The sequence below is a fragment of the Dendrobates tinctorius genome, unplaced genomic scaffold (assembly GCF_039654945.1).
Source record: "Dendrobates tinctorius isolate UK_male_01 unplaced genomic scaffold, ASM3965494v1 ptg000257l, whole genome shotgun sequence".
Lineage (NCBI taxonomy): Eukaryota > Metazoa > Chordata > Amphibia > Anura > Dendrobatidae > Dendrobates > Dendrobates tinctorius.
In genome coordinates, this window is record NW_027361924.1 from 10,054,336 (window position 1) to 10,080,118 (window position 25,783).

At 48.2% G+C, this 25,783-nt stretch overlaps 2 protein-coding genes and 1 pseudogene across 5 annotated transcripts in view; 1 reads left to right on the forward strand and 2 right to left on the reverse strand.

The window, feature by feature from the left end:
• Window positions 1-2,293: 2,293 nt before the first annotated feature.
• LOC141069300 (E3 ubiquitin/ISG15 ligase TRIM25-like) lies at window positions 2,294-3,582 on the forward strand (annotated as a pseudogene).
• A 2,169-nt stretch (window positions 3,583-5,751) lies between these two features.
• On the reverse strand, window positions 5,752-7,918 carry LOC141069301 (uncharacterized; the record flags this gene model as incomplete). Its single annotated transcript, XM_073558751.1, has 1 exon — window positions 5,752-7,918. A coding segment is annotated over one exon (1,659 nt), but the record flags the coding sequence as incomplete, so codon positions are not given.
• Window positions 7,917-25,783, reverse strand: part of WDR24 (WD repeat domain 24) — a 29,358-nt gene continuing 11,491 nt past the window's right edge. For 3 of the 4 annotated variants that reach the window (XM_073558614.1, XM_073558611.1, XM_073558612.1), the window contains exons 2-10: window positions 21,039-21,694; window positions 20,487-20,664; window positions 19,480-20,152; window positions 19,020-19,135; window positions 18,833-18,948; window positions 18,652-18,756; window positions 12,202-12,539; window positions 8,871-9,055; window positions 7,917-8,773 (exon numbers count right to left, since the gene is read on the reverse strand). In XM_073558614.1, the coding sequence (XP_073414715.1) occupies window positions 8,605-8,773; window positions 8,871-9,055; window positions 12,202-12,539; window positions 18,652-18,756; window positions 18,833-18,948; window positions 19,020-19,135; window positions 19,480-20,152; window positions 20,487-20,664; window positions 21,039-21,510 (2,352 nt within the window). In that variant the 5' untranslated portion in view covers window positions 21,511-21,694 and the 3' untranslated portion in view covers window positions 7,917-8,604. The remainder of the gene's footprint in view (window positions 8,774-8,870; window positions 9,056-12,201; window positions 12,540-18,651; window positions 18,757-18,832; window positions 18,949-19,019; window positions 19,136-19,479; window positions 20,153-20,486; window positions 20,665-21,038; window positions 21,695-25,783) is intronic. The other variant, XM_073558615.1, reaches the window with a different exon arrangement.

Genomic DNA, 25,783 nt, shown 5'->3' on the forward strand with positions numbered 1-25,783 from the left:
CTATGTACAAGAATATAACTACTATAATACTGCCCCTATATACAAGAATATTACTATAATACCGCCCCTATGTACAAGAACATAACTACTATAATACTGCCCCTATATACAAGAATATAACTACTATAATACTACTCCTATGTACAAGAATATAACTACTATAATACTGCCCCTATGTGCAAGAATATAACTACTATAATACTACTCCTATGTACAAGAATATAACTACTATAATACTGCCCCTATGTGCAAGACTATAACTACTATAATACTGCTCCTATGTACAAGAATATAACTACTATAATACTACCCCTATGTACAAGAATATAACTACTATAATACTGCCCCTATGTACAAGAATATAACTGCTATAATACTGCCCTCTATGTACAAGAATATAACTGCTATAATACTGCCCCCTATGTACAAGAATATAACTACTATAATACTGTCCCCTATGTACAAGAATATAACTACTATAATACTGTCCCCTATGTACAAGAATATAACTACTATAATACTGTCCCTATGTACAAGAATATAACTACTATAATACTGCCCCTATATACAAGAATATTACTATAATACTGCCCCCTATGTACAAGAATATAACTACTATAATACTGCCCCTATATACAAAAATATAACTACTATAATACTGCCCCTATATACAGGAATATAACTACTATAATACTGCCCCTATGTACAAGAATATAGCTACTATAATACTGTCCCTATGTACAAGAATATAACTACTATAATACTGCTCCCTATGTACAAGAACATAACTACTATAATACTGCCCCTATATACAAGAATATAACTACTATAATACTGCCCCTATATACAGGAATATAACTACTATAATACTGCCCCTATGTACAATATAACTACTATAATACTACTCCTATGTACAAGAATATAACTACTATAATACTGCCCCTATGTGCAAGAATATAACTACTATAATACTGCTCCTATGTACAAGAATATAACTACTATAATACTACCCCTATGTACAAGAATATAACTACTATAATACTGCCCCTATGTACAAGAATATAACTGCTATAATACTGCCCTCTATGTACAAGAATATAACTGCTATAATACTGCCCCCTATGTACAAGAATATAACTACTATAATACTGTCCCCTATGTACAAGAATATAACTACTATAATACTGTCCCCTATGTACAAGAATATAACTACTATAATACTGCTCCCTATGTACAAGAATATAACTACTATAATACTGCCCCTATGTGCAAGAATATAACTACTATAATACTGCTCCCTATGTACAAGAATATAACTACTATAATACTGCCCCTATGTACAAGAATATAACTACTATAATACTGCCCCCTATGTACAAGAATAAAACTACTATAATATTGCCCCCTATGTACAAGAATATAACTACTATAATACTGCCCCATGTACAAGAATATAACTACTATAATACTGCCCCTATGTACAAGAATATAACTACTATAATACTGCCCCCTATGTACAAGAATATAACTACTATAATACTGCCCCTATGTACAAGAATATAACTACTATAATACTGCCCCTATGTACAAGAATATAACTACTATAATACTGCTCCTATATACAAGAATATAACTACTATAATACTGCTCCTATATACAAGAATATAACTACTATAATACTGCCCCTATGTACAAGAATATAACTACTATAATACTGCCCCTATGTACAAGAATATAACTACTATAATACTGCCCCTATGTACAAGAATATAACTACAATACTGCTCCTATGTACAAGAATATAACTACTATAATACTGCTCCTATATACAAGAATATAACTACTATAATACTGCTCCTATGTACAAGAATATAACTACTATAATACTGCCCCCTATGTACAAGAATATAACTACTATAATACTGCTCCTATGTACAAGAATATAACTACTATAATACTGCCCCCTATATACAAGAATATAACTACTATAATACTGCCCCCTATGTACAGGAATATAACTACTATAATACTGCTCCTATGTACAAGAATATAACTACTATAATACTGCTCCTAGGTACAAGAATATAAAATCATAGAACACCATCACAAGAATATGACTTTTACTTATTTCATAAGCTTGCATGTCCCTTCACTATTGTATTCTCACACTCGTGAAGTGAGAGGGGCGGATGTAATCGCCTATGGTTCTTAAAACCAGTGTGTCGAGATTTTTTTCTGCATAGACGACATCCTCGTTGCGGTATTCTATACAGTGTGTGCCAGCCAGTGTGACATGGCTCTGGCTGTTTGGGGGAATGAACTGACATGTTGCATCTGCTTGGACCTTTACACATGACCAGTGACCCTCTCATGTGGACACAGTTTCTGCATGGAATGCATTCGAGACACATTTGAAACCCAGGAGGGTTATGGACGCTACTCCTGTCCCGAGTGCAGAACCAACTTCGAAACACGGCCAATCCTTCAAAAGAGTTTAAGGCTCAGTAACATTGTGGAGACTCTCCGGATCACCAAGGCAGAGGACAGCAGCGCCATTCCCTGTAGCCACTGCGTCCACTCCATTGTGCCGGCCATAAAGACCTGCCTGAACTGTGAGGCTTCGCTATGTGCAGTCCATGTAAAAGTCCACAACACTTCACATGACCATGTGTTGACGGAGCCCACCACCTTCTCCAAAGACAGAAAGTGCTCGATACACAAGAAGGTCCTGGAATATTATTGCACAGACGATGCCACCTGTATCTGTGTATCATGCCGGCTGGAAGGCGACCACAGAGGACACTTGGTGGAGCCAGTACAAGAGGCTTTAGAAAAGAAAAGGGATGGGGAACTGAGACCTATCTTGGAGAAGTTGTCCTTCAAAAGGAAACTAATGGAGGAGAAGATCAAGGCTCTGCGGGAACACAAGCAAGAAATACACGACAGAGCGGTCAACTTGACGGAGAGGACGTGCGAGCTCTTCAGCCAGATCATAGAACAAGTGAAGGCTCTGGAGAAAGAGGTTCTTGGAGAGATCGCCAAACAAAACAAGTTGCTGTCACGCTCAGTCTCGGATCTTATTCATCAGGTTGAGATCCAAAAGGAGACGCTGTCGGCGCAGATTCTGGAGGTCCAACAGTTTTGTTCTCATTCCGATCCATTGACCGTTCTCAGGGAAAAAACCCCATACCACGACGTCACTGCTGAAAACTATCCTCTACCGCACATGAAGAACCTGGATGAGGTACCCGTATCTTTGATCCTGCACAGAGGTCTCAGACAAGTTGCTAATATCTTGTCTGAAGGAGCCAAGAGACAATTTCCCCACATGATAGAGGCATGTAATGTTGTGTTGGACCTCCACACCGCTCACCATAAAATCCTCCTCTCCAGCGACCATACATGTGCCTCCTCTTCTCCGATCTCCTTGAACTATCTGGATCGTCCAGAAAGGTTTAGTTCAAGGCAGGTGTTAAGCTCCTCCAGATTCTCCTTAGGTAAATACTACTGGCAGGTGGACGTGAGCAAGGCGCAGAGATGGATTATCGGAGTGGCCTATGGCAGCATCGAGAGGAAGGTTGACAGAGACAAGTCATACATTGGCTATAATGAGAAATCCTGGGGATTGACTTTCCGGATGTACCTCTCGGCTTTGTACAACAAAACCCACCGGAAGATCGATCAGGAGGATCCGCCACAGTCAGTGGGAATCTACCTGGACTTTGACGCCGGACGTCTGTCCTTCTACGACCTCCAGCCAATGAGACATTTGCACACATTTGTTGCCGCATTCACCGAGCCACTCTATGCCGCTTTCTACGTATTTGAGGACTCCTGTATTAGGATTATGAGATAACTACAACTACCAGCAAGCCCTTCCAGTCTTTAGCTTCTTAATTCTACAGTAGGTATGAAAAAAAATAATTGGGACATCACTTACATGCACCATCGGCAAAATGGGCTTGAGCTGAATTAAATGCTCCATGTGTTTTATTTTAGGTGCTGTTTCTATAATGACTACTCGATGGCGCTATAGGTGTATAATAAATTGTAGGCCACGTACTTTGAGCATGTAATAATAGTGCACAGGCGTTATTACGGGGCTAATACATAGTCGGGAGGGAGAATGCTGTGGTTATCTTTAGTTCTGCAACAGACTTTTTCGGTCATGTCTCGAGAGAAACCACCACCGTGGTGTGAGGTCATTCACATACGAAAATGTCCCCATTTGGAGTCACCCAGACAATTTTGTGTTTTACTTTTATTAATCAAATGAGTTACCAAATGATTTGGAAATTTGGCTTGATGGGCACTTTTTGCGCACCATACGGTCAAGCTGCTCCCACAACAGCTCAATGGGGTTGAGATCTGGTGACTGCGCTGGCCACTCCATTACAGATAGAATACCAGCTGCCGGCTTCTTCCCTAAATAGTTCTTGCATAATTTGGAGGTGTGCTTTGGGTCATTGTCCTGTTGTATTATGAAATTGGCTCCATTCAAGCGCTGTCCACAGGGTATGGCATGGCGTTGCAAAATGGAGTGATAGCCATCCTTATTCAAAATCTCACACTTTACCAGCACCAAAGCAACCCCAGACCATCACATTACCTCCACCATGCTTGACAGATGGCGTCAGGCACTCTTCCTGCATCTTTTCAGTTGTTCTGCGTCTCACAAATGTTCTTCTGTGTGATCCAAACACCTCAAACTTGGATTCGTCTGTCCATAACACTTTTTTCCAATCTTCCTCTGTCCAATGTCTGTGTTCTTTTGCCCATATTAATCTTTTCCTTTTACTAGCCAGTCTCAGATATGGCTTTTTCTTTGCCACTCTGCCCTGAAGGCCAGCATCCCGGAGTCGCCTCTTCACTGTAGACATTGACACTGGCGTTTTGCGTGTACTATTTAATGAAGCTGCCAGTTGAGGACCTGTGAGGCGTTGATTTCTCAAACTACAGACTCTAATGTACTTGGCTCAGTTGTGCAGCGGGGCCTCCCACTTCTCTTTCTACTCTGGTTAGAGCCTGTTTGTGCTCTCCTCGGAAGGGAGTAGTACACACCGTTGTAGGAAATCTTCAGTTTCTTTGCAACATCTCGCATGGAATAGCTTTCATTTCTAAGAACAAGAATAGGCTGTCAAGTTTCACATGAAAGTTCTTTTTTTCTGGCCATTTTGAGAGTTTAATGGAACCAACAAATGTAATGCTCCAGATTATCAACTAGCTTAAACGAAAGTCAGGTTTATAGCTTCTCTAATCAGCCAAACTGTTTTCAGCTGTGCTAACATACTTGCACAAGGGTTTTCAAGGGTATTCTAACCATCCATTAGCCTTCTTACACAGATAGAAAACACAAAGTACCATAAGAACACTGGAGTGATGGTTGTTGGAAATGGGCCTCCATTCACCTATGAAGATATTGCATTACGTACCAGACGTTTGCAGCTAGAATAGTCATTTACCAAAATAACAATGTATAGAGTGTATTTCTGAATCATTTAATGTCAGCTTCATTGGAAAAAACTGCTTTTCTTTCAAAAATAAGGAAATTTCTAAGTGACCCTAAACTTTTGAACGGTAGTGCATAAATATATTATATAAACATATACACACACACACACACACACACACACACACACACACACTGATAGATACAGAAAATATACATGATAGAACATTGCACACAAGTGTCGCCACTACATAGACGACGTCCCAGTGAACAGATACAGATCAGACACATTATCGGAGGGGAGTGGTACAAAATGCCGGCAGGCTTTAATAAATACTCGCACAATCTAAAACGTCGCGTCTTCCACAAATGGCGGCCGAGTCACCGCGAGGTAATTGGAGAAAAGTAAATAAAATATGGGTCCTGGTAGAGAGGAGACAAGGATTGTACCCAACTGCATAAGGCAAAGAAGACTGAGGACTTTCTATATAATTTCCACGCACTTTTAAGATCTCTGCTTGCTGTCATAAGGTGAGGGGGGACGGTCACGTTTACTCTCAGAGGAATAATATCAGTCCAGGTCATTAGTCAGACATAAGAGCACAGCTCGCTGCAGCACATTTATTGATGTGTGTCACGAGATGGGCAGCAGTGCGACCATCACTTGGCCAAGGAGCAAACAATGAAGGGTTTTATTCACTCATATCAAGCAGAGATCTCACGAGGAATCGACACAAAGTTTTTAGGAACACTGTATAATTTTTCAACGAATAATGAATACCCTTTACTTGGTAAAAGTGTACTATCCCTTTAAGAGGCTGCACAGATCTCACGGCTAATATGATAACAGGAACGTGCAGGAAACAGAAGGAGCAACCTCAAATCTAGCTGCCAAAAGGAGAGCAAAGAGAAAAAACTGGTCTGTGAGATGAGAAGGAAGGAGGTGGAGGAAAAAAAGGGGACTGATAGAGGAGAGGAAGACGGAAGGGAGCGGGAGAGGTGGAAGATGGGAGGGTGTGGGACAGGAGGAAGACGAGAGGGAAAGAAGGAAGACGGAAGGGAGCAGGAGAGGAGGAAGACGGAAGGGAGCGGGAGGGAAGGAGGAGTAAGACGGAAGAGAGTGCGAGAGGAGGAGGAAGACAGGAAGGGAGCAGGAGAGGAGGAAGACGGAAGAGAGTGGGAGGGAAGGAGGAGGAAGACGGAAGGGAACGGGAGAGGAGGAAAACGGAAGGGAGCGCGAGAGAAGTAGGAGGAAGACGAAAGGGAGCGGGAGAGGTGGAAGACGGGAGGGTGTGGTACAGGAGGAAGACGGGAGGGAGAGGGAAAGAAGGAAGATGGAAGGGAGCAGTAGAGGAGGAAGACGGAAGGGAGCGGAGGAAGCCGGAAGGTACTGGGAGGGAAGGAGGAGGAAGACGGAAGGGAGCACGAGAGGAGGAGGAAGACGGAAGGGAGCGGGAGAGGTGGAAGACGGGAGGCAGAGGGAAAGGAAGACGGAAGGGAGCGGGAGAGGAGGAAGACAGAAGGTGAGCGGGAGAGGAGGAAGACGGAAGGTGAGCGGGAGAGGAGGAAGACGGAAGGTGAGCGGGAGAGGAGGAAGACGGAAGGTGAGCGGGAGAGGAGGAAGACGGAAGGTGAGCGGGAGAGGAGGAAGACGGAAGGTGAGCGGGAGAGGAGGAAGACGGAAGGTGAGCGGGAGAGGAGGAAGACGGAAGGTGAGCGGGAGAGGAGGAAGACGGAAGGTGAGCGGGAGAGGAGGAAGACGGAAGGTGAGCGGGAGAGGAGGAAGACGGAAGGTGAGCGGGAGAGGAGGAAGACGGAAGGTGAGCGGGAGAGGAGGAAGACGGAAGGTGAGCGGGAGAGGAGGAAGACGGAAGGTGAGCGGGAGAGGAGGAAGACGGAAGGTGAGCGGGAGAGGAGGAAGACGGAAGGTGAGCGGGAGAGGAGGAAGACGGAAGGTGAGCGGGAGAGGAGGAAGACGGAAGGTGAGCGGGAGAGGAGGAAGACGGAAGGTGAGCGGGAGAGGAGGAAGACGGAAGGTGAGCGGGAGAGGAGGAAGACGGAAGGGAGCGGGAGAGGAGGAAGACGGAAGGGAGCGGGAGAAGAGGAAGACGGAAGGGAGCGGGAGAAGAGGAAGACGGAAGGGAGCGAGAGAAGAGGAAGACAGAAGGGAGCGGGAGAGAAAAAAGATAGAATGGAGCGGAAGAGGAGGAAGACGGAAGGGAGCGGGAGGGAAGAAGGAGGAAGACAGAAGGGAGCGGGAGAGGAGGAAAACAGAAGGGAGCAGGAGAGAAAAAAAAGATGGAAGGGAGCAGAACTAGAGAACAGAAGGGAGGTTGAAAGAGAAAAAAAGGGAAGACAAAAAAGTAAGAAGGCAGAGAGTGAGAAAGAAAAATACACTGAGAGTGAACGAACGAAAGAGTGAAAAGGAAAGTGAGAGTGAGAGTGAGAAAAAAAAAGCAAGAGAGAATATTAAGATAGAAAGCAAGCAACAGAAAAGCAAGGAAGAAAGAGAAAGATGGTGTGAAAAGATACTTAGAAAGAGAAACTAAGCAACAAAAATAAAGAAAGTGAGTGAAGGAGTAAGCAAGAGAGGAAGTGAGAAAAAGCAAGAGTGCCAGACTGAAAGAGAGAAGCGAGTGAAAGGGAGTGTGAGAAAGGGAGACAAATCAATGGAAACTGAGGCATGAAGAGAAAGTGCTGCTCCATCACAGCGCACGGGGAGTCAGGCTGCTACACTGCAGGCACCGTATGCCGCTACAGGCTGCAACAGGGGACAAAAAACATAAAATAGATGAATGCAAGCAGAAAACAAAGATATACTGGATGAAACCCCAATTTAAAGGGAATGTCTAGGTTAGGACTCTGCTTTGGTTGGTGCTTCGATCAACCACCAATCCACAGAGTTCGCCCAGAACTTCATAAAAAAAAAGTCCACATCACTCACATGACTGGCAAACGTGCCGGTGGGAAATACCTTTCTGTCAGGATCGGGCAGAACATCGGAGGCCTCTGCGCCTTTAAATACAAACTGGTATTTACAGGGGAAAGCCAATCTTCTAGAGGTGAGGAGGCAGGACGTACCAATGAGGGATTCTTATAAATGGAAGGTGAGAAAACGATGGTGCAGAGAGCGCGTCGGAGCCTCAGCGTACAGATCAGCTGTATTCACAGAGGTGGCCGCACCCGGCCGGGCAGTGGGAGTTCGCCCGCATCCAGTTCATAATGTGCTGAAGATGGCCGCCGTGCCCGCAGCCCTGGCACCAGACAAAGAGGCCTTTCACCACGTGGTGGCACACGGCGCACATACTGGCACACTGCCGGCATCTGGGGAGGAAAGCCAAAAAGCAAGTCTGCACCATTGTTGTTTTGCCTGTACAGCGCCCCCCGCCTGCAGCCCTCAGTATTACCACCCACCACTCACCTGTCGCAGATCCAGCCCTTGTTGCTCATGGGTCTCTTGCAGTTGCTGCAGTTGATGTGCAGGGTTGTGGAGGCCTGGTTCAGGCAGTTGATGGCGCTGCACGTGCTCAGCTTGATCACTTGGTTGGAGACGTTCCACAGCTTGAAGCGCTGAAGCAGATCGATGTAGGAGGTGAACCAGTGCTCCTGCGGAAGAGACGGGGCGCAGACCTCACACACTGTGCTACAGGGGCAGCCTGCACTACCCAATGCTCAAACACAAGGGGGCAGTGTGGGGAACAGGTGTAATCAGCACCAGGCAAGGAAGGGCAGATCCCGGGGTCCCCGAGACCCCCGCTATCACAGCACAAGGTAGGGCAGATCCCGGGGTCCCCGAGACCCCCGCTATCACAGCACAAGGTAGGGCAGATCCCGGGGTCCCCGAGACCCCCGCTATCACAGCACAAGGTAGGGCAGATCCCGGGGGTCCCCGAGACCCCCGCTATCACAGCACAAGGTAAGGCAGAGCCCGGGGTCCCCGAGACCCCCCGCTACCACAGCATAAGGTAGGGCAGATCCCGGGGTCCCCGAGACCCCCCGCTATCACAGCACAAGGTAGGGCAGATCCCGGGGTCCCCGAGACCCCCGCTATCACAGCATAAGGTAGGGCAGATCCCGGGGTCCCCGAGACCCCCGCTATCACAGCACATATATGTATTTTGAAGTTTGGGGTGAATTTTCATTCTAAGCAAATTGCAGAAACTGATTTGTTTTTGACTGTCTTGTGCAAATCATAACAAAAGCCCCATAACAAAAGCTTCTGCCCCCCCCAGCAATATACAGGGGGAGGACGACTGACGGTCACTGATCACGGGGTGGGAAGCAGAAGGAAACAGAGCATGGAGGCACAGAGGGCGCACTATACCTACATGGAGGCACAGAGGAGACATTATTACTACATGGAGGCACAGAGGGGGCACTATTACTACATGGGGGCACAGAGGAGGCATTATTACTATATGGAGGCACAGAGGGCGCACTATACCTACATGGAGGCACAGAGGAGACATTATTACTACATGGAGGCACAGAGGGGGCACTATTACTACATGGGGGCACAGAGGAGGCATTATTTCTATATGGAGGCACAGAGGGGGCACTATTACTATATGGAGGCACAGAGGAGGCATTATTACTATATGGAGGCACAGAGGAGGCATTATTACTATATGGAGGCACAGAGGAGGCATTATTACTACATGGGGGCACAGAGGGGGCACTATTACTATATAGAGGCAGAGAGGAGACATTATTACTACATGAAGGCACAGAGGGGGCATTATTACTATATAGAGGCACAGGGGGGCATTATTACTACATAGAGGCACAGGGGCGTATTATTACTACAGAGAGACACAGAGGGGGCATTATTACTACAGAGAGTCACAGAGGGGGCACTATTACTACATGGAGACACAGAGGGGGCACTATTACTATATGGAGGCACAGAGGGGGCATTATTACTATATGGAGGCACAGAGGGGGCATTATTACTATATAGAGGCACAGGGGGCATTATTACTACAGAGAGGCACAGAGGGGGCATTATTACTACAGAGAGTCACAGAGGGGGCATTATTACTACATGGAGGCACAGAGGAGACATTATTACTACATGGAGGCACAGAGGGGGCACTATTACTATATGGAGGCACAGAGGGGGCATTATTACTATATGGAGGCACAGAGGGGGCATTATAACTACATGGAGGCACAGAGGGGGCACTATTACTATATGGAGGCACAGAGGGGGCATTATTACTATATGGAAGCGCGGAGGGGGCATTATTACTATATGGAGGCACAGAGGGGGCATTATTACTATATGGAGGATCAGAGGGGGCATTATTACTATACGGAGGCACAGAGGGGGCATTATTACTATATGGAGGGACAGAGGGGACATTATAACTATATGGAGGCACAGAGGGGGCATTATTACTATATGGAGGCACAGAGGGGGCATTATTACTACAGGGAGGCACAGAGGGGGCATTATTACTATATGGAGGCACAGAGGGGGCATTATTATTATTATTATTATTATTATTATTATAAGGAGGCACAGAGAGGGCATTATTTCTATATGGAGGCACAGAGGGGGCACTATTACTATATGGAGGCACAGGGCGGCATTATTACTATATGGAGGCACAGAGGGGGCATTATTACTATAAGGAGGCACAGAGGGGGCATTATTACTATATGGAGGCACATAGGAGGCATTATTACTATATGGAGGCACAGAGGAGACATTATTACTATATAGAGGCACAGAGGAGGCATTATTACTATATGGAGGCACAGAGGGGGCACTATTACTATATGGAGGCACAGAGGGGGATTATTACTATAAGGAGGCACAGAGGGGGCATTATTACTATATGGAGGCACAGAGGGGGCATTATTACTATATGGAGGCACAGAGGAGGCATTATTACTATATGGAGGCACAGAGGAGACATTATTACTATATAGAGGCACAGAGGGGGCATTATTACTATAAGGAGGCACAGAGGGGGCACTATTACTATATGGAGGCACAGAGGGGGATTATTACTATAAGGAGGCCCAGAGGGGGCATTATTACTATAAGGAGGCACAGAGGGGGCATTATTACTATATGGAGGCACAGAGGGGGCATTATTACTATATGGAGGCACAGAGGGGGCATTATTACTATATGGAGGCACAGAGGGGGCACTATTACTATATGGAGGCACAGAGGGGGCATTATTACTATATGGAGGCACAGAGGGGGATTATTACTATATGGAGGCACAGAGGGGGCATTATTACTATATGGAGGCACAGAGGGGGATTATTACTACATGAAGGCACAGAGGGGGCACTATTACTATAAGGAGGCACAGAGGGGGCATTATTACTATATGGAGGCACAGAGGGGGCACTATTACTATATGGAGGCACAGAGGGGGCACTATTACTATATGGAGGCACAGAGGGGGCACTATTACTATATGGAGGCACAGAGGGGGCATTATTACTATATGGAGGCACAGAGGGGGCACTATTACTATATGGAGGCACAGAGGGGGCATTATTACTACATGGAGGCACAGAGGGGGCACTATTACTATATGGAGGCACAGAGGGGGCACTATTACTATATGGAGGCCATGTCAGGGCCACGTCAGGACTGGAGCAGCTTTAGGTGGGAAGTACCAAACTGAATTGGTGCACCAATTATAGGAAAGTCAAGCTCCTGCATCCCAACAGGACCCAAAAGAGCGACATCATCTCTGAGGAGAACCCCCGTTTAGGAGGCTTACCTGCATCTGCTCATCTATCTCCTTACGAATCCGATCTCCCAGCACAATGAGAACAGAGGCCGCCATCTGCACATCTCCCTGCTCCGCGTAGTAGCACAGCATGTCCCGCACGATAGGGTTGAAGAAGTCAGCGGGCAGCCTGTTCTCATACAAGGCATGGGAGATGGAGATGAGGGAGAAAGACTCCACCGGGGTCAGGGACACGGTCTCAGCCTCATTGCCGCTCACATGGGGAGAGTCCGCCTTATCCTGAAGGTGGTCCGGAGCCGAGGGGGTGTCTGTAATCTCATGACGCAGAGGAAAACCCTCCTGGGGAAGGATGTACTCCTGATCCTCAGCTGTAAGGAGAAAACCCACTATAAGTCGAAGAAAAAAAGCAGACTCCTACCGAACAAACCTACATCTGTATTATCCTCCAGAGCTGCACTCACTATTCTGCTGGTGCAGTCGCTGTGTACATACATTACATTACTGATCCTGAGTTACCTCCTGTATTATACCCCAGAGCAGCACTCACTATTCTGCTGGTGCAGTCACTGTGTACATACATTACATTACTGATCCTGAGTTACCTCCTGTATTATACTCCAGAGCTGCACTCACTATTCTGCTGGTACAGTCACTGTGTACATACATTACATTACTGATCCTGAGTTACATCCTGTATTATACCCCAGAGCTGCACTCACTATTCTGCTGATGCAGTCACTGTGTACTGTGATAAAACACTCCGGGATCGCCTTTGCTGGGGTCAAAGGTCACGTGCGTTCAGCGTGAAACTCAGGCGCAGAGCTGGGATTCGGATGTAACTGACCCTGGGTCAGGTTTATTAACGGTGAAAGCAATGCAAAAGGAAATAAAACATAAAACAAATCCTTGCCTGTCCGGCACTAACTAAACAATGGACAACCTAACTACCAACTGGCGGGCTTCTCCCGTCCAGCCAAAACACAGTTGCAGTGGGCACTGCTTCCACTCACGTGTGTCTCTCACACAGACAGGCTCTCTGTGTTCCCAGGCTGAGACACTCACACAACCACCTGGCATCCTTATATATCCACCTCCCATTATCCATTAGTAAGCAGGTGCGATACTGACCAGACTAGGCCACATAGGAAAGGAATCTGGGCGAGATATACCTGCCCTCATCCACTATTCCCACATGATTCTCACATATCCCCCCCCCCTCTGCTCAGACCACTCCGGTCGAGCAATGACACCCGCCAAACAGTGCACTCGGGACAGGGCATCTGCATTCCCCATCTGTACCCCTGGGCGGTGCTCCACCGTAAAAGTGTAGGCCTGCAGGGCAAGGAACCACCGGGTCACCCGGCTATTCCGTTCCTTGTTCAAGTGCATCCACTTGGGAGGGGCATGGTCAGTGATCAGCCTGAACTTTCGGCCCACCAGGTAATATTTGAGGGCCTCTAGAGCCCACTTAATGGCGAGGCACTCTTTTTCTACGACTGCATATCTTTGCTCGTGTTTATTCAGCTTCCTGCTGAGATAGAGGACTGGGTGTTCCACTCCGTCCCTCACTTGTGAGAGTACGGCCCCGATACCGGTACCAGAGGCATCCGTTTGTACCACAAACTCACTGCGGAAGTCCGGAGTCACCAGTACTGGTTGAGAGCAAAGTGCCCGTTTTAGGCTATGGAAGGCTTCTTCAGCCGCTAAACTCCATTTAATCATGACGGAGTCTTTCCCTTTTGTAAGATCCGTCAGGGGGGTAGTGATGGCTGCAAAATTGGGTATGAACCGGCGATAATAGCCGGCGATCCCCAGGAAGGCTTGCACCTGCTTCTTGTTGACAGGTTGCGGCCAGTCCTGAACCGCCTGAATCTTATCAACCTGGGGTTTAACAACACCCCTCCCAATTACATACCCCAAATACCGGGCTTCTTCTAGCCCGATGTGACATTTCTTGGGGTTCGCGGTTAGACCTGCCTCCCACAGGTCGTCAATCACAGCTTGTACTTTCTGGAGATGAGTCTCCCAGTCCAAGCTGTAAATGACAATGTCGTCCAAATAGGCCGAAGCGTACTGCCTATGTGGCCTCAGGACTCGATCCATCAGTCTCTGGAAGGTCGCCGGTGCTCCGTGCAGTCCAAACGGCATATACACATACTGAAATAGACCTTCTGGGGTAGCAAATGCCGTCTTTTCTCTGGCAGCCTCCGCCAGAGGGATCTGCCAATACCCCTTTGTCAGGTCTAGGGTCGTAATATACCGGGCTTTTCCTAACCGATCTATTAACTCGTCGACCCGGGGCATGGGGTAGGCATCAAATTTTGAGACCGCATTCAGTTTCCTGAAGTCATTGCAGAACCGGATGGTGCCGTCCGGTTTAGGAATTAGCACAATCGGGCTGGACCAAGCACTGTGCGATTCCTCATTGACACCTATCTCTAACATTGCCTTCACTTCTCGGGAAACGGCTTCACGGCGCGCTTCCGGGATTCTGTAGGGTTTCACATGAACTGTGACACCAGGTTCCATTACGATGTCATGTTTCATTAGCGTAGTCTGCCTGGGTTTTTCTGAGAAAAACTTTTGGTTGTGAAGTAGAAACTGCCTGACCTCAGTCTTTTGCCGCTCCGAGAGAGACTCTGCAACCCGTACCTCCGGTATGGTATGCGAGCAGACAGGACGGGCCAGCTCCGCTGACAAGGCAGACCGATCCTTCCAGGGTTTTATCAGATTTACATGATAAATCTGTTCAGGTTTCCGTTTACCTGCCTGGTATACTTTGTAGTTTACTTCACCAACTCTTTCCTTGATCTCAAAGGGGCCCTGCCACTTTGCCAGGAACTTACTGTCCACCGTGGGGACCAGGATCAACACCCTATCTCCGGGTGCAAACGTACGGATCTTGGTGCCCCTATCATAGATTCTTTTTTGGGCTCCTTGAGCCTGTATCATGTGTTCTTTGACGATAGGCATAACAGCCGCAATACGGTCCTGCATTTGTGTGACGTGATCTATCACCGTTTTAAACGGAGTGACCTGACCCTCCCAGGTTTCTTTTGCAACGTCTAACAGTCCGCGAGGACGTCGGGCGTACAATAACTCGAAAGGCGAGAATCCCGTGGAAGACTGGGGCACTTCCCTGATGGCAAAAAGCAAATACGGAAGTAAATAGTCCCAGTTCTTCCCATCCTTGTCTATCACCTTTCTCAGCAACTGCTTCAGAGTTTTATTGAACCGTTCGACCAACCCGTCTGTTTGAGGGTGATACACGGATGTGCGTAACGGTTCGATTTGTAACAACCGGCAGAGCTCCTTCATTACCCTGGACATAAAGGGGGTCCCCTGGTCGGTGAGTATCTGTTTTGGTATACCGACCCGACTAAACACATGCACCAGTTCCTTGGCAATCGTCTTGGTGGCCGTGTTACGCAAAGGGATGGCCTCCGGGTAACGAGTGGCATAATCCAAGATGACCAGGATATGTTGGTGTCCACGTGCAGACCGTGGAAGGGGCCCAACTAAATCCATCCCAATCTTCTCAAACGGGACTTCAATAATAGGTAGGGTTACCAAAGGGCTACAGAACCGGGGCTTAGGTGCAGAGGCTTGGCAGTCAGGACAAGACTCACAATATACTCGAATATCGTGATGCATGCCTGGCCAAACAAAACAGTGTAATATCCTTTCGGTGGTTTTCTGGACTCCCAGGTGACCTCCCATCACATGTCCGTGGGCCAGGTCCAGCACCTGCCGCCGGTAGGGTTTTGGCACGACTAACAGTTGCACCGTATCTTCCCCCTTTTTCTCTATCTGATAGAGTAAATCATTCTCCAGAACCATGTAAGGATATGCCAGCCTAGAGCCAGGTTCTACGGGTACCCCATTTATCACTTTTACATTTGTCCTAGCCTGAGAAAGGGTAGGATCCTTTATTTGCTCGCTTTGGAAGTCATCTTTCTGAACTTCTAAATCCGGCAAACGGGGAGGTGGACGGCTGTCGGCCTCCTCCTCTTCCCCGGTCTCCTCATTATCACCCGCCATGACTGAAAACGGGAACTGCAGGTCATTTCCCGCAGACTCTTCCCCCGAGTCTTCCAGGGAGACATCTTCCAGGGGTTCGGGACCCCCACGCGCCCTGGGAGAAGAATCATGTACACTATTACCCGAGGGCATCAACTGATTCTCCCACAATTGCCAGAAGTGGGGAAAATCCCGGCCCAGGATAACATCATGCAATAATGCCGGGACGAGTCCCACTTTATGTTGCACAGACCCATAGGAAGTAGTAATGCATATGACCGTGGTGAGGTACGAACAGGTGTCTCCATGCACACACGTTACAGAAAATTTGTCTGATGGTCCAGTCGGGGCTGACACCAGACTGGCCTTCACCAGAGTCACCACACTTCCCGAGTCTAACAATGCCACCACATTTTTGCCATCAACAGTTAAATCACACAAGTGTTTTTCCACCTCCTTTTGACCGGCATTCACACTCACTACCCGTGCAACCATAGACATGCGGTTTTTAGAGTCTGTGACGTCGCACTGCATGGGTTCAGTAGTGACCGGACAGTTCGCAGCAATATGTCCCATCTCTTGGCAGCGGAAACACCTAACGGGCCGCTTGCTTAGACCATAGTTCGTTACTCTCGGCCTCGCAGTGCGGGCAGTCCCGTTTTCCTTCCCCACTGTCTTAGGGATTTTTCCATCTCCCCTACTCCCTGGAACAGTCTTACCGGTTCCACGTGGAGATGATGAAGAACGAGGTGGGGTAGCGTCGTCTCGGAGTCCTTCCGCCACGGAGTAACGTTCAACCAGATCCACCAGTTGATCTGCCGTCGTAGGATTTCCATGGCTTACCCACTTCCTCAGGGCTGGCGGTAGAGCTCTCAGGTACTTGTCCATGACGACTCTCTGGATTATCTCTGGCGCTGTCAACACCTCGGGTTGTAGCCACTTCTTCGTCACGTGGATCAGGTCGAACATCTGTGACCGCGGTGGTTTATCCGGCTGATAAGTCCATTGATGCACTCTCTGTGCACGGACAGCGGTCGTCACTTCCAGCCGGGCCAAGATCTCGGCTTTCAGTTTGTCAAAGTCCTGCGCGGCTTCAGGTTCCAAGTCATAATACGCCTTTTGGGCCTCACCGGAAAGAAACGGGGCAATCAGGCCGGCCCATCGTGCCTTCGGCCATTTTTCTCGCACCGCCGTCCGTTCAAACGTGGTCAGGTATGCCTCGACGTCATCATCAGGCGTCATTTTCTGCCAGTACCGACTCACGTGAATCACTCTCGACTCGGCTTCCAGGTTAACCTCAGGTAAGCTTGCCAGGCGCTGCGCCACCTGCTGGAGAAGCGAACGATCGGTAACTGTCATGTCCACCAACTCCTTCAGCTGGGCCATCATCACCCGATTAGCTTCTTGCTGGACGGCGGTGGACTGTACCAGCGCTTTCACCACGTCCTCCATGCTCATGCTTGCAACGTGATGCCCGCGTTCTCCACCACAATGTGATAAAACACTCCGGGATCGGCTTTGCTGGGGTCAAAGGTCACGTGCGTTCAGCATGAAACTCAGGCGCACAGCTGGGTCCGGGTATAACTGACACTGGGTCAGGTTTATTAACGGTGAAAGCAATGCATAAAGGAAATAAAACATAAAACAAATCCTTGCCTGTCCGGCACTAACTAAACAAAGTACAACCTAACTACCAACTGGCGGGCTTCTCCCGTCCAGCCAAACCACAGTTGCAGTGGGCACTGCTTCCACTCACGTGTGTCTCTCACACAGACAGGCTCTCTGTGTTCCTAGGCTGAGACACTCACACAACCACCGGGCATCCTTTTATATCCACCTCCCATTATCCATTAGTAAGCAGGTGCGATACTGACCAGACTAGGCCACATAGGAAAGGAATCTGGGCGAGATATACCTGCCCTCATCCACTATTCCCACATGATTCTCACAGTACATACATTACTGATCCTGAGTTACATCCTGTATTATACCCCAGAGCTGCACTCACTATTCTGCTGGTGCAGTCACTGTGTACATACATTACTGATCCTGAGTTACATCCTGTATTATACTCCAGAGCTGCACTCACTATTCTGCTGGTGCAGTCACTGTGTACATACATTACTGATCCTGAGTTACATCCTGTATTATACCCCAGAGCTGCACTCACTATTCTGCTGGTGCAGTCACTGTGTACATACATTACTGATCCTGAGTTACATCCTGTATTATACTCCAGAGCTGCACTCACTATTCTGCTGGTGCAGTCACTGTGTACATACATTACATTACTGATCCTGAGTTACATCCTGTATTATACCCCAGAGCTGCACTCACTATTCTGCTGGTGCAGTCACTATAGGAGCTGCCTGCTGACTGTTTCCAGCAGAATTATGACTGCTGAGATAAATAGCACAAGCGTCTGTTACGCAGGTTGCACGCGGTGGCGGTATTACTCACGGTGCGGATGCTCGGAGTCCATTAGATACAGCTCGTCCTCATCTACCTCCACGTCCCCCAGGAGGTAGTCAGCAGGAACGTCGCTGCCCTCCGTCTCCTCGTTCTCTGCACAGTGAATAGAAACAATGAAACCCGGTGCACAGACGAGGCTCAGACACGAGCGCCGCTCCTGCCTCCTCACCATCGTTATTAATGGCGGTGGAGTCCATCAGAGTGCTGTCGGCCCGGCTGTCCCCCTTGCTGAGCTCCAGACGCGCGTCGCTGCCCATTCCAGGTGTCAGATCCTTCATGTTATAGCTGCAGAGAAAGGGCAGAGTTACAGGTGGGTCTGAGGATGCGCAGAGGACACGAGGGTGCAGGGGTCCCACCTGTTCAGGAGGGGCAGGGAGCTGCTGCTTTTGCCCAGGCTGTGGTTGAGATTGGTGGGTGGCACCGTGCCCGCGCTGCAGTAGATGATCCCCAGCATCGCCCACGTCTGCGCCACCTGGAGGGAAGATCAAGTAAATCTGGTGAAGGAGGTCGGTACCGATACACCTCAGACACCGCAATGCAGTTCTGCAGCAGCAGTCACTGACCTGAGCTCCTCAAGTCATTGGGGAACTACATCTCCCAGCATGCCCTGATATAAGATAAATCCTCTTTTAAAAAGTAAAAACTTACAAGAGGGCCAAACGGAGGGGGGGATCCCTAGAAAGTTTTAACACATTCCCCTCACTGCATTTTACTTTTTTTTTTTTATCAATTTTTTAGTCCCCGTTGGGGACTTGAGGTGCAGTCACGGGCTGCCGATGCACGTGCGCAGTAGCCATGCCAGTTCCCGATTCTCACCTGCCATCTGTTCAGCTCTCGAGCCACTTTGGCATTGTGGTCACACAGTTCAGCCAGAGGTTTCCCGGCCAGGGCGTACTTCTCCGCTGTGGCCACGAAGCAGCCCATGTCCCCTTCTCCCGCCTCGAACACCATCAGGCCGCTGGAGATGTTCTCGAACTGCTCCATGGGGTCCTGCTTCCTCAGGAAGAAGATGGGATGTCGCCGATCGTAGGGTTTCCTATTGGAGTCCTGTGATGAGGTGGAGGAGGAAATCAGACTTTCCTTGGCGGCAAACGCCAGGTCACCAAACAGTCCGTAGCAGAGGCCTTCCGGGTTGGCGCGGTCTATGGGCCGCCGGGCGTCTCTGAAGATGTGCTGGTACAGGGTGCTGTCCTTAGATCCCGAGAGCATGAAGTACGGGTCATGCAAGTGGCGCCAAACGATGCCCGTCGTCACGTCCTTGTGTTCTTCGAAAGTGGCGAAAGGTATGAACGGCCGGCGCACGTCCCACACGTAGATGTTGTGGTCCACCATCATGGAACATGTCCCTATGTGGTACTTCCTCTCCGGGCGCCACTTCACCCGGGCGACAGAGGCGATGGTCTGAACGCAGTAGATTTCTTTGGCCCGGTTGGTGTTCATGTCCCACACTTTTACCATCTTGTCCCGACCGCCGGTGGCCAGCCACCCTCTATGGGGAACACATCAAAGAGTGAGAAACGTGGGACATACCAAACCCCCCCCCCCACCGCCATGACACCGTTGAAGGTAGTAGGGATAAGTTACATCATTTTCAGGAACCTTCACCTCGAAAAATCAGTGTAATGTTATGAGGAGGAGGGGGATGCAGCTACAGTTTCTGGATGCTGTGAGAGGGGAGAAGGAGCTGCAGTGGGAAAGCTGTGATTGGCTCCTCAGAAGACAATGTGACGTGGTACTATACAGAGGCCACTACTATCTCCCATTTGACGACGTGTTCAAACAGGACCCTTACGCCCCACAATGTGATTTTCAGCCGTACATACCGATCCTCCGGGTGCCAGTCGCAGCAGAAGACCGGACCGTTATGTGCGGTGAACATACGTTCAAACCGGTCCGGCCTCCGGATGTCCCAAAGCTGGACGTTTCCGTTCTCAAACGTGGCGGCGAAGGTGAAATAATCCCGGATGCTGAACTGGACGTCTCTCACGCTCTCCGACTGACCTGGGAAGAGGAGGGACATGGGGCGTGAACGAGGCATACAACACCTCCCACATAAAACCATACCCTTACACTTCGTGGCCTGGTAACCTGGGGGAGACATAGGGATACCTCTGTAGAAGTACTACAACTCCCCAAATGCCACGGAGGAGTAGTCCATCATCATGGAGACTGTCTTCAGAATTGAGGGTTTATCCAATGATAACTTATGAGCGGGAGCGCGGTGTCGTGTGAAGAGAGATGCAAACTGCAGGGAGGCCCGACAGCCCCACTGACGACCGCGTGCCCCCGGACAGGTTGCATCGTCCTCGACTGACTAGTTAGATCATTGATCGGCACTGGCTGTTATATGCCGTGCGAGTCGAGACCCAAATCACCTGAGAAGGTGCTGACCGAGTCCTTCTTGCGGAGGTCAAAGCACTTCATGAATCCGTCCTGGGAGCCGCTGAGCAGCATGTAGACCTCGGTGGGGTGGAAGCAGACCTTGTTCACCGTCCTCTTGTGCTCCGTGAAGAGCTGGTCCTGCTTATTCCGGGAGGGTTTGCCCAAGTTCCAGGTGACCACCACACCATTGGTGGCGGCCGTGGCCAGGAGGTTCTCATCCATCTGGTGCCACACAACATCGGCGCAGCTGAAATTCAGCGACGGCTTCCGGCCCACCCTCAGGTTCAACTTTTCCGCAAAGTGGTCGTCCTCCAAGGAGTAGATCTTAAAGATGTTACGTCCGGCCACCACCACTTGGGTGGCGTCGCGGCAGACGCTTATGGCGTTGGCAGGGGCATCGAGGTGACAGAACATGGTGCGACCTGTCAGGGTGTTACCGCCTAGGGCCGTGGTCACCCGCGCCATCTTCTCTATGGCAGGTCCACGGCCGCTGGCCCCCTTCCACACGCCGCTGAGGGTCTCCACAAGAGCGGTTCTATAGACCAACGCAGAGAAAGACCATGCTCCTCCGGGAAAACGAGGGACGGTGCAGCACGGACGGGGGTCCACCGGGAAAAGGGTCCAGTGTGGAGTTACACAGCCAAAAAATCTGCAAAAGACAAGAGCAGAGGGATTCAGGGATCAGAAGGGGGCGAGAGGTGTATGGAGATAACAGACGGGGTCCCCTGACAAGAAGCCCCCAGGGAATAAAACCCCGGGGGATGGCCAGACACCCGGGTACCTAACAACAAAATGTGGAGAACTACAGCTCCCATGTAACCAGCTACAGGAGAACTACAACTCCCATGTAATCAGCTACAGGAGAACTACAACTCCCATGTAATCAGCAACAGGAGAACTACAACTCCCATGTAATCAGCTACAGGAGAACTACAACTCCCATGTAACCAGCTACAGGAGAACTACAGCTCCCATGTAACCAGCTACAGGAGAACTACAACTCCCATGTAATCAGCTACAGGAGCACTACAGCTCCCATGTAATTAGCTACAGGAGAACTACAACTCCCATGTAATCAGCTACAGGAGAACTACAACTCCCATGTAACCAGCTACAGGAGAACTACAACTCCCATGTAATCAGCTACAGGAGAACTACAACTCCCATGTAATCAGCTACAGGAGAACTACAGCTCCCATGTAATCAGCAACAGGAGAACTACAACTCCCATGTAATCAGCTACAGGAGAACTACAACTCCCATGTAATCAGCTACAGGAGAACTACAGCTCCCATGTAATCAGCAACAGGAGAACTACAACTCCCAGGAAATCAGCTACAGGAGAACTACAACTCCCATGTAATCAGCTACAGGAGAACTAAAACTCCCATGTAATCAGCTACAGGAGAACTACAGCTCCCATGTAATCAGCTACAGTAGAACTACAACTCCCATGTAACCAGCTACAGGAGAACTACAGCTCCCATGTAATCAGCTACAGGAGAACTACAACTCCCATGTAATCAGCTACAGGAGAACTACAACTCCCATGTAACCAGCTACAGGAGAACTACAACTCCCATATAATCAGCTCCAGGAGAACTACAACTCCCATGTAATCAGCTACAAGAGAACTACAGCTCCCATGTAATCAGCTCCAGGAGAACTACAACTCCCATGTAATCAGCTACAGGAGAACTACAGCTCCCATGTAATCAGCAACAGGAGAACTACAATTCCCATGTAATCAGCTACAGGAGAACTACAACTCCCATGTAATCAGCTACAGGAGAACTACAGCTCCCATGTAATCAGCTACAGGAGAACTACAGCTCCCATGTAATCAGCTACAGGAGAACTACAGCTCCCATGTAATCAGCTACAGGGGAACTACAACTCCCATGTAATCAGCTACAGGAGAATTACAACTCCAATGTAATCAGCTACAGGAGAACTACAACTCCCATGTATTCAGCTACAGGAGAACTACAGCTCCCATGTAATCAGCAACAGGAGAACTACAACTCCCATGTAATCAGCTACAGGAGAACTACAGCTCCCATGTAATCAGCTACAGGAGAACTACAGCTCCCATGTAATCAGCTACAGGAGAACTACAGCTCCCATGTAATCAGCTACAGGAGAACTACAACTCCCATGTAATCAGCTACAGGAGAATTACAACTCCAATGTAATCAGCTACAGGAGAACTACAACTCCCATGTATTCAGCTACAGGAGAAATACAGCTCCCATGTAATCAGCTACAAGAGAACTACAGCTCCCATGTAATCAGCTACAGGAGACCTACAGCTCCCATGTAATCAGCTACAGAAGAACTACAGCTGCCATGTAATCAGCTACAGGAGAACTACAACTCCCATGTAATCAGCTACAGGAGAACTACAACTCCCATGTAACCAGTTACAGGAGAACTACAACTCCCATGTAACCAGCTACAGGAGAACTACAACTCTCATGTAATCAGCTACAGAAGAACTACAGCTCCCATGTAATCAGCTACAGGAGAACTACAACTCCCATGTAATCAGCTACAGGAGAACTACAGCTCCCATGTAATCAGCTACAAGAGAACTACAACTCCCATGTAATCAGCAACAGGAGAACTACAACTCCCATGTAATCAGCTACAGGAGAACTACAACTCCCATGTAATCAGCTACAGGAGAACTACAGCTCCCATGTAATCAGCTACAGGAGAACTACAACTCCCATGTAATCAGCTACAGGAGAACTACAGCTCCCATGTAATCAGCTACAAGAGAACTACAACTCCCATGTAATCAGCAACAGGAGAACTACAACTCCTATGTAATCAGCTACAGGAGAACTACAACTCCCATGTAATCAGCTACAGGAGAACTACAACTCCCATGTAATCAGCTACAGAAGAACTACAGCTCCCATGTAATCAGCTACAGGAGAACTACAGCTCCCATGTAATCAGCTACAGGAGAACTACAACTCCCATGTAACCAGCTACAGGAGAACTACAACTCCCATGTAATCAACTACAGAAGAACTACAACTCCCATGTAATCAGCTACAGGAGAACTACAGCTCCCATGTAATCAGCTACAGGAGAACTACAGCTCCCATGTAATCAGCTACAAGAGAACTACAACTCCCATGTAATCAGCTACAGAAGAAATACAACTACCATGTAATCAGCTACAGGAGAACTACAACTCCCATGTAATCAGCTACAGGAGAACTACAGCTCCTATGTAATCAGCTACAGGAGAACTACAGCTCCCATGTAATCAGCTACAGGAGAACTACAGCTCCCATGTAATCAGCTACAGGAGAACTACAACTCCCGTGTAATCAGCTACAGAACTACAACTCCCATGTAATCAGCTACAGGAGAACTACAACTCCCATGTAATCAGCTACAGGAAAACTACAACTCCCATGTAATCAGCTACAGGAGAACTACAACTCCCATGTAATCAGCTACAGGAGAACTACAACTCCCATGTAATCAGCTACAGGAGAACTACAACTCCCATGTAATCAGCTACAGAAGAACTACAGCTCCCATGTAATCATCTACAGGAGAACTACAGCTCCCATGTAATCAGCTACAGGAGAACTACAGCTCCCATGTAATCAGCTACAGAAGAACTACAGCTCCCATGTAATCATCTACAGGAGAACTACAACTCCCATGTAATCAGCTACAGAAGAACTACAGCTCCCATGTAATCAGCTACAGAAGAACTACAGCTCCCATGTAATCAGCAACAGGAGAACTACAACTCCCATGTAATCAGCAACAGAAGAACTACAGCTCCCATGTAATCAGCAACAGGAGAACTACAACTCCCATGTAATCAGCTACAGGAGAACTACAACTCCCATGTAATCAGCTACAGGAGAACTACAACTCCCATGTAATCAGCTACAGGAGAACTACAACTCCCATGTAATCAGCTACAGGAGAACTACAACTCCCATGTATTCAGCTACAGGAGAACTACAGCTCCCATGTAATCAGCTACAAGAGAACTACAGCTCCCATGTAATCAGCTACAAGAGAACTACAGCTCCCATGTAATCAGCTACAGGAGAACTACAGCTCCCATGTAATCAGCTACAGAAGAACTACAGCTCCCATGTAATCAGCTACAGGAGAACTACAACTCCCATGTAATCAGCTACAGGAGAACTACAACTCCCATGTAATCAGCTACAGGAGAACTACAACTCCCATGTAATCAGCTACAGGAGAACTATAACTCCCATGTAATCAGCTACAGGAGAACTACAGCTCCCATGTAATCAGCTACAAGAGAACTACAACTCACATGTAATCAGCAACAGGAGAACTACAACTCCCATGTAATCAGCTACAGGAGAACTACAACTCCCATGTAACCAGCTACAGGAGAACTACAACTCCCATGTAATCAGCTACAGAAGAACTACAGCTCCCATGTAATCAGCTACAGGAGAACTACAGCTCCCATGTAATCAGCTACAGGAGAACTACAACTCCCATGTAATCAGCTACAGGAGAACTACAACTCCCATGTAACCAGCTACAGGAGAACTACAACTCCCATGTAATCAGCTACAGGAGAACTACAACTCCCATGTAACCAGCTACAGGAGAACTACAACTCCCATGTAATCAGCTACAGGAGAACTACAGCTCCCATGTAATCAGCTACAGGAGAACTACAGCTCCCATGTAATCAGCTACAGGAGAACTA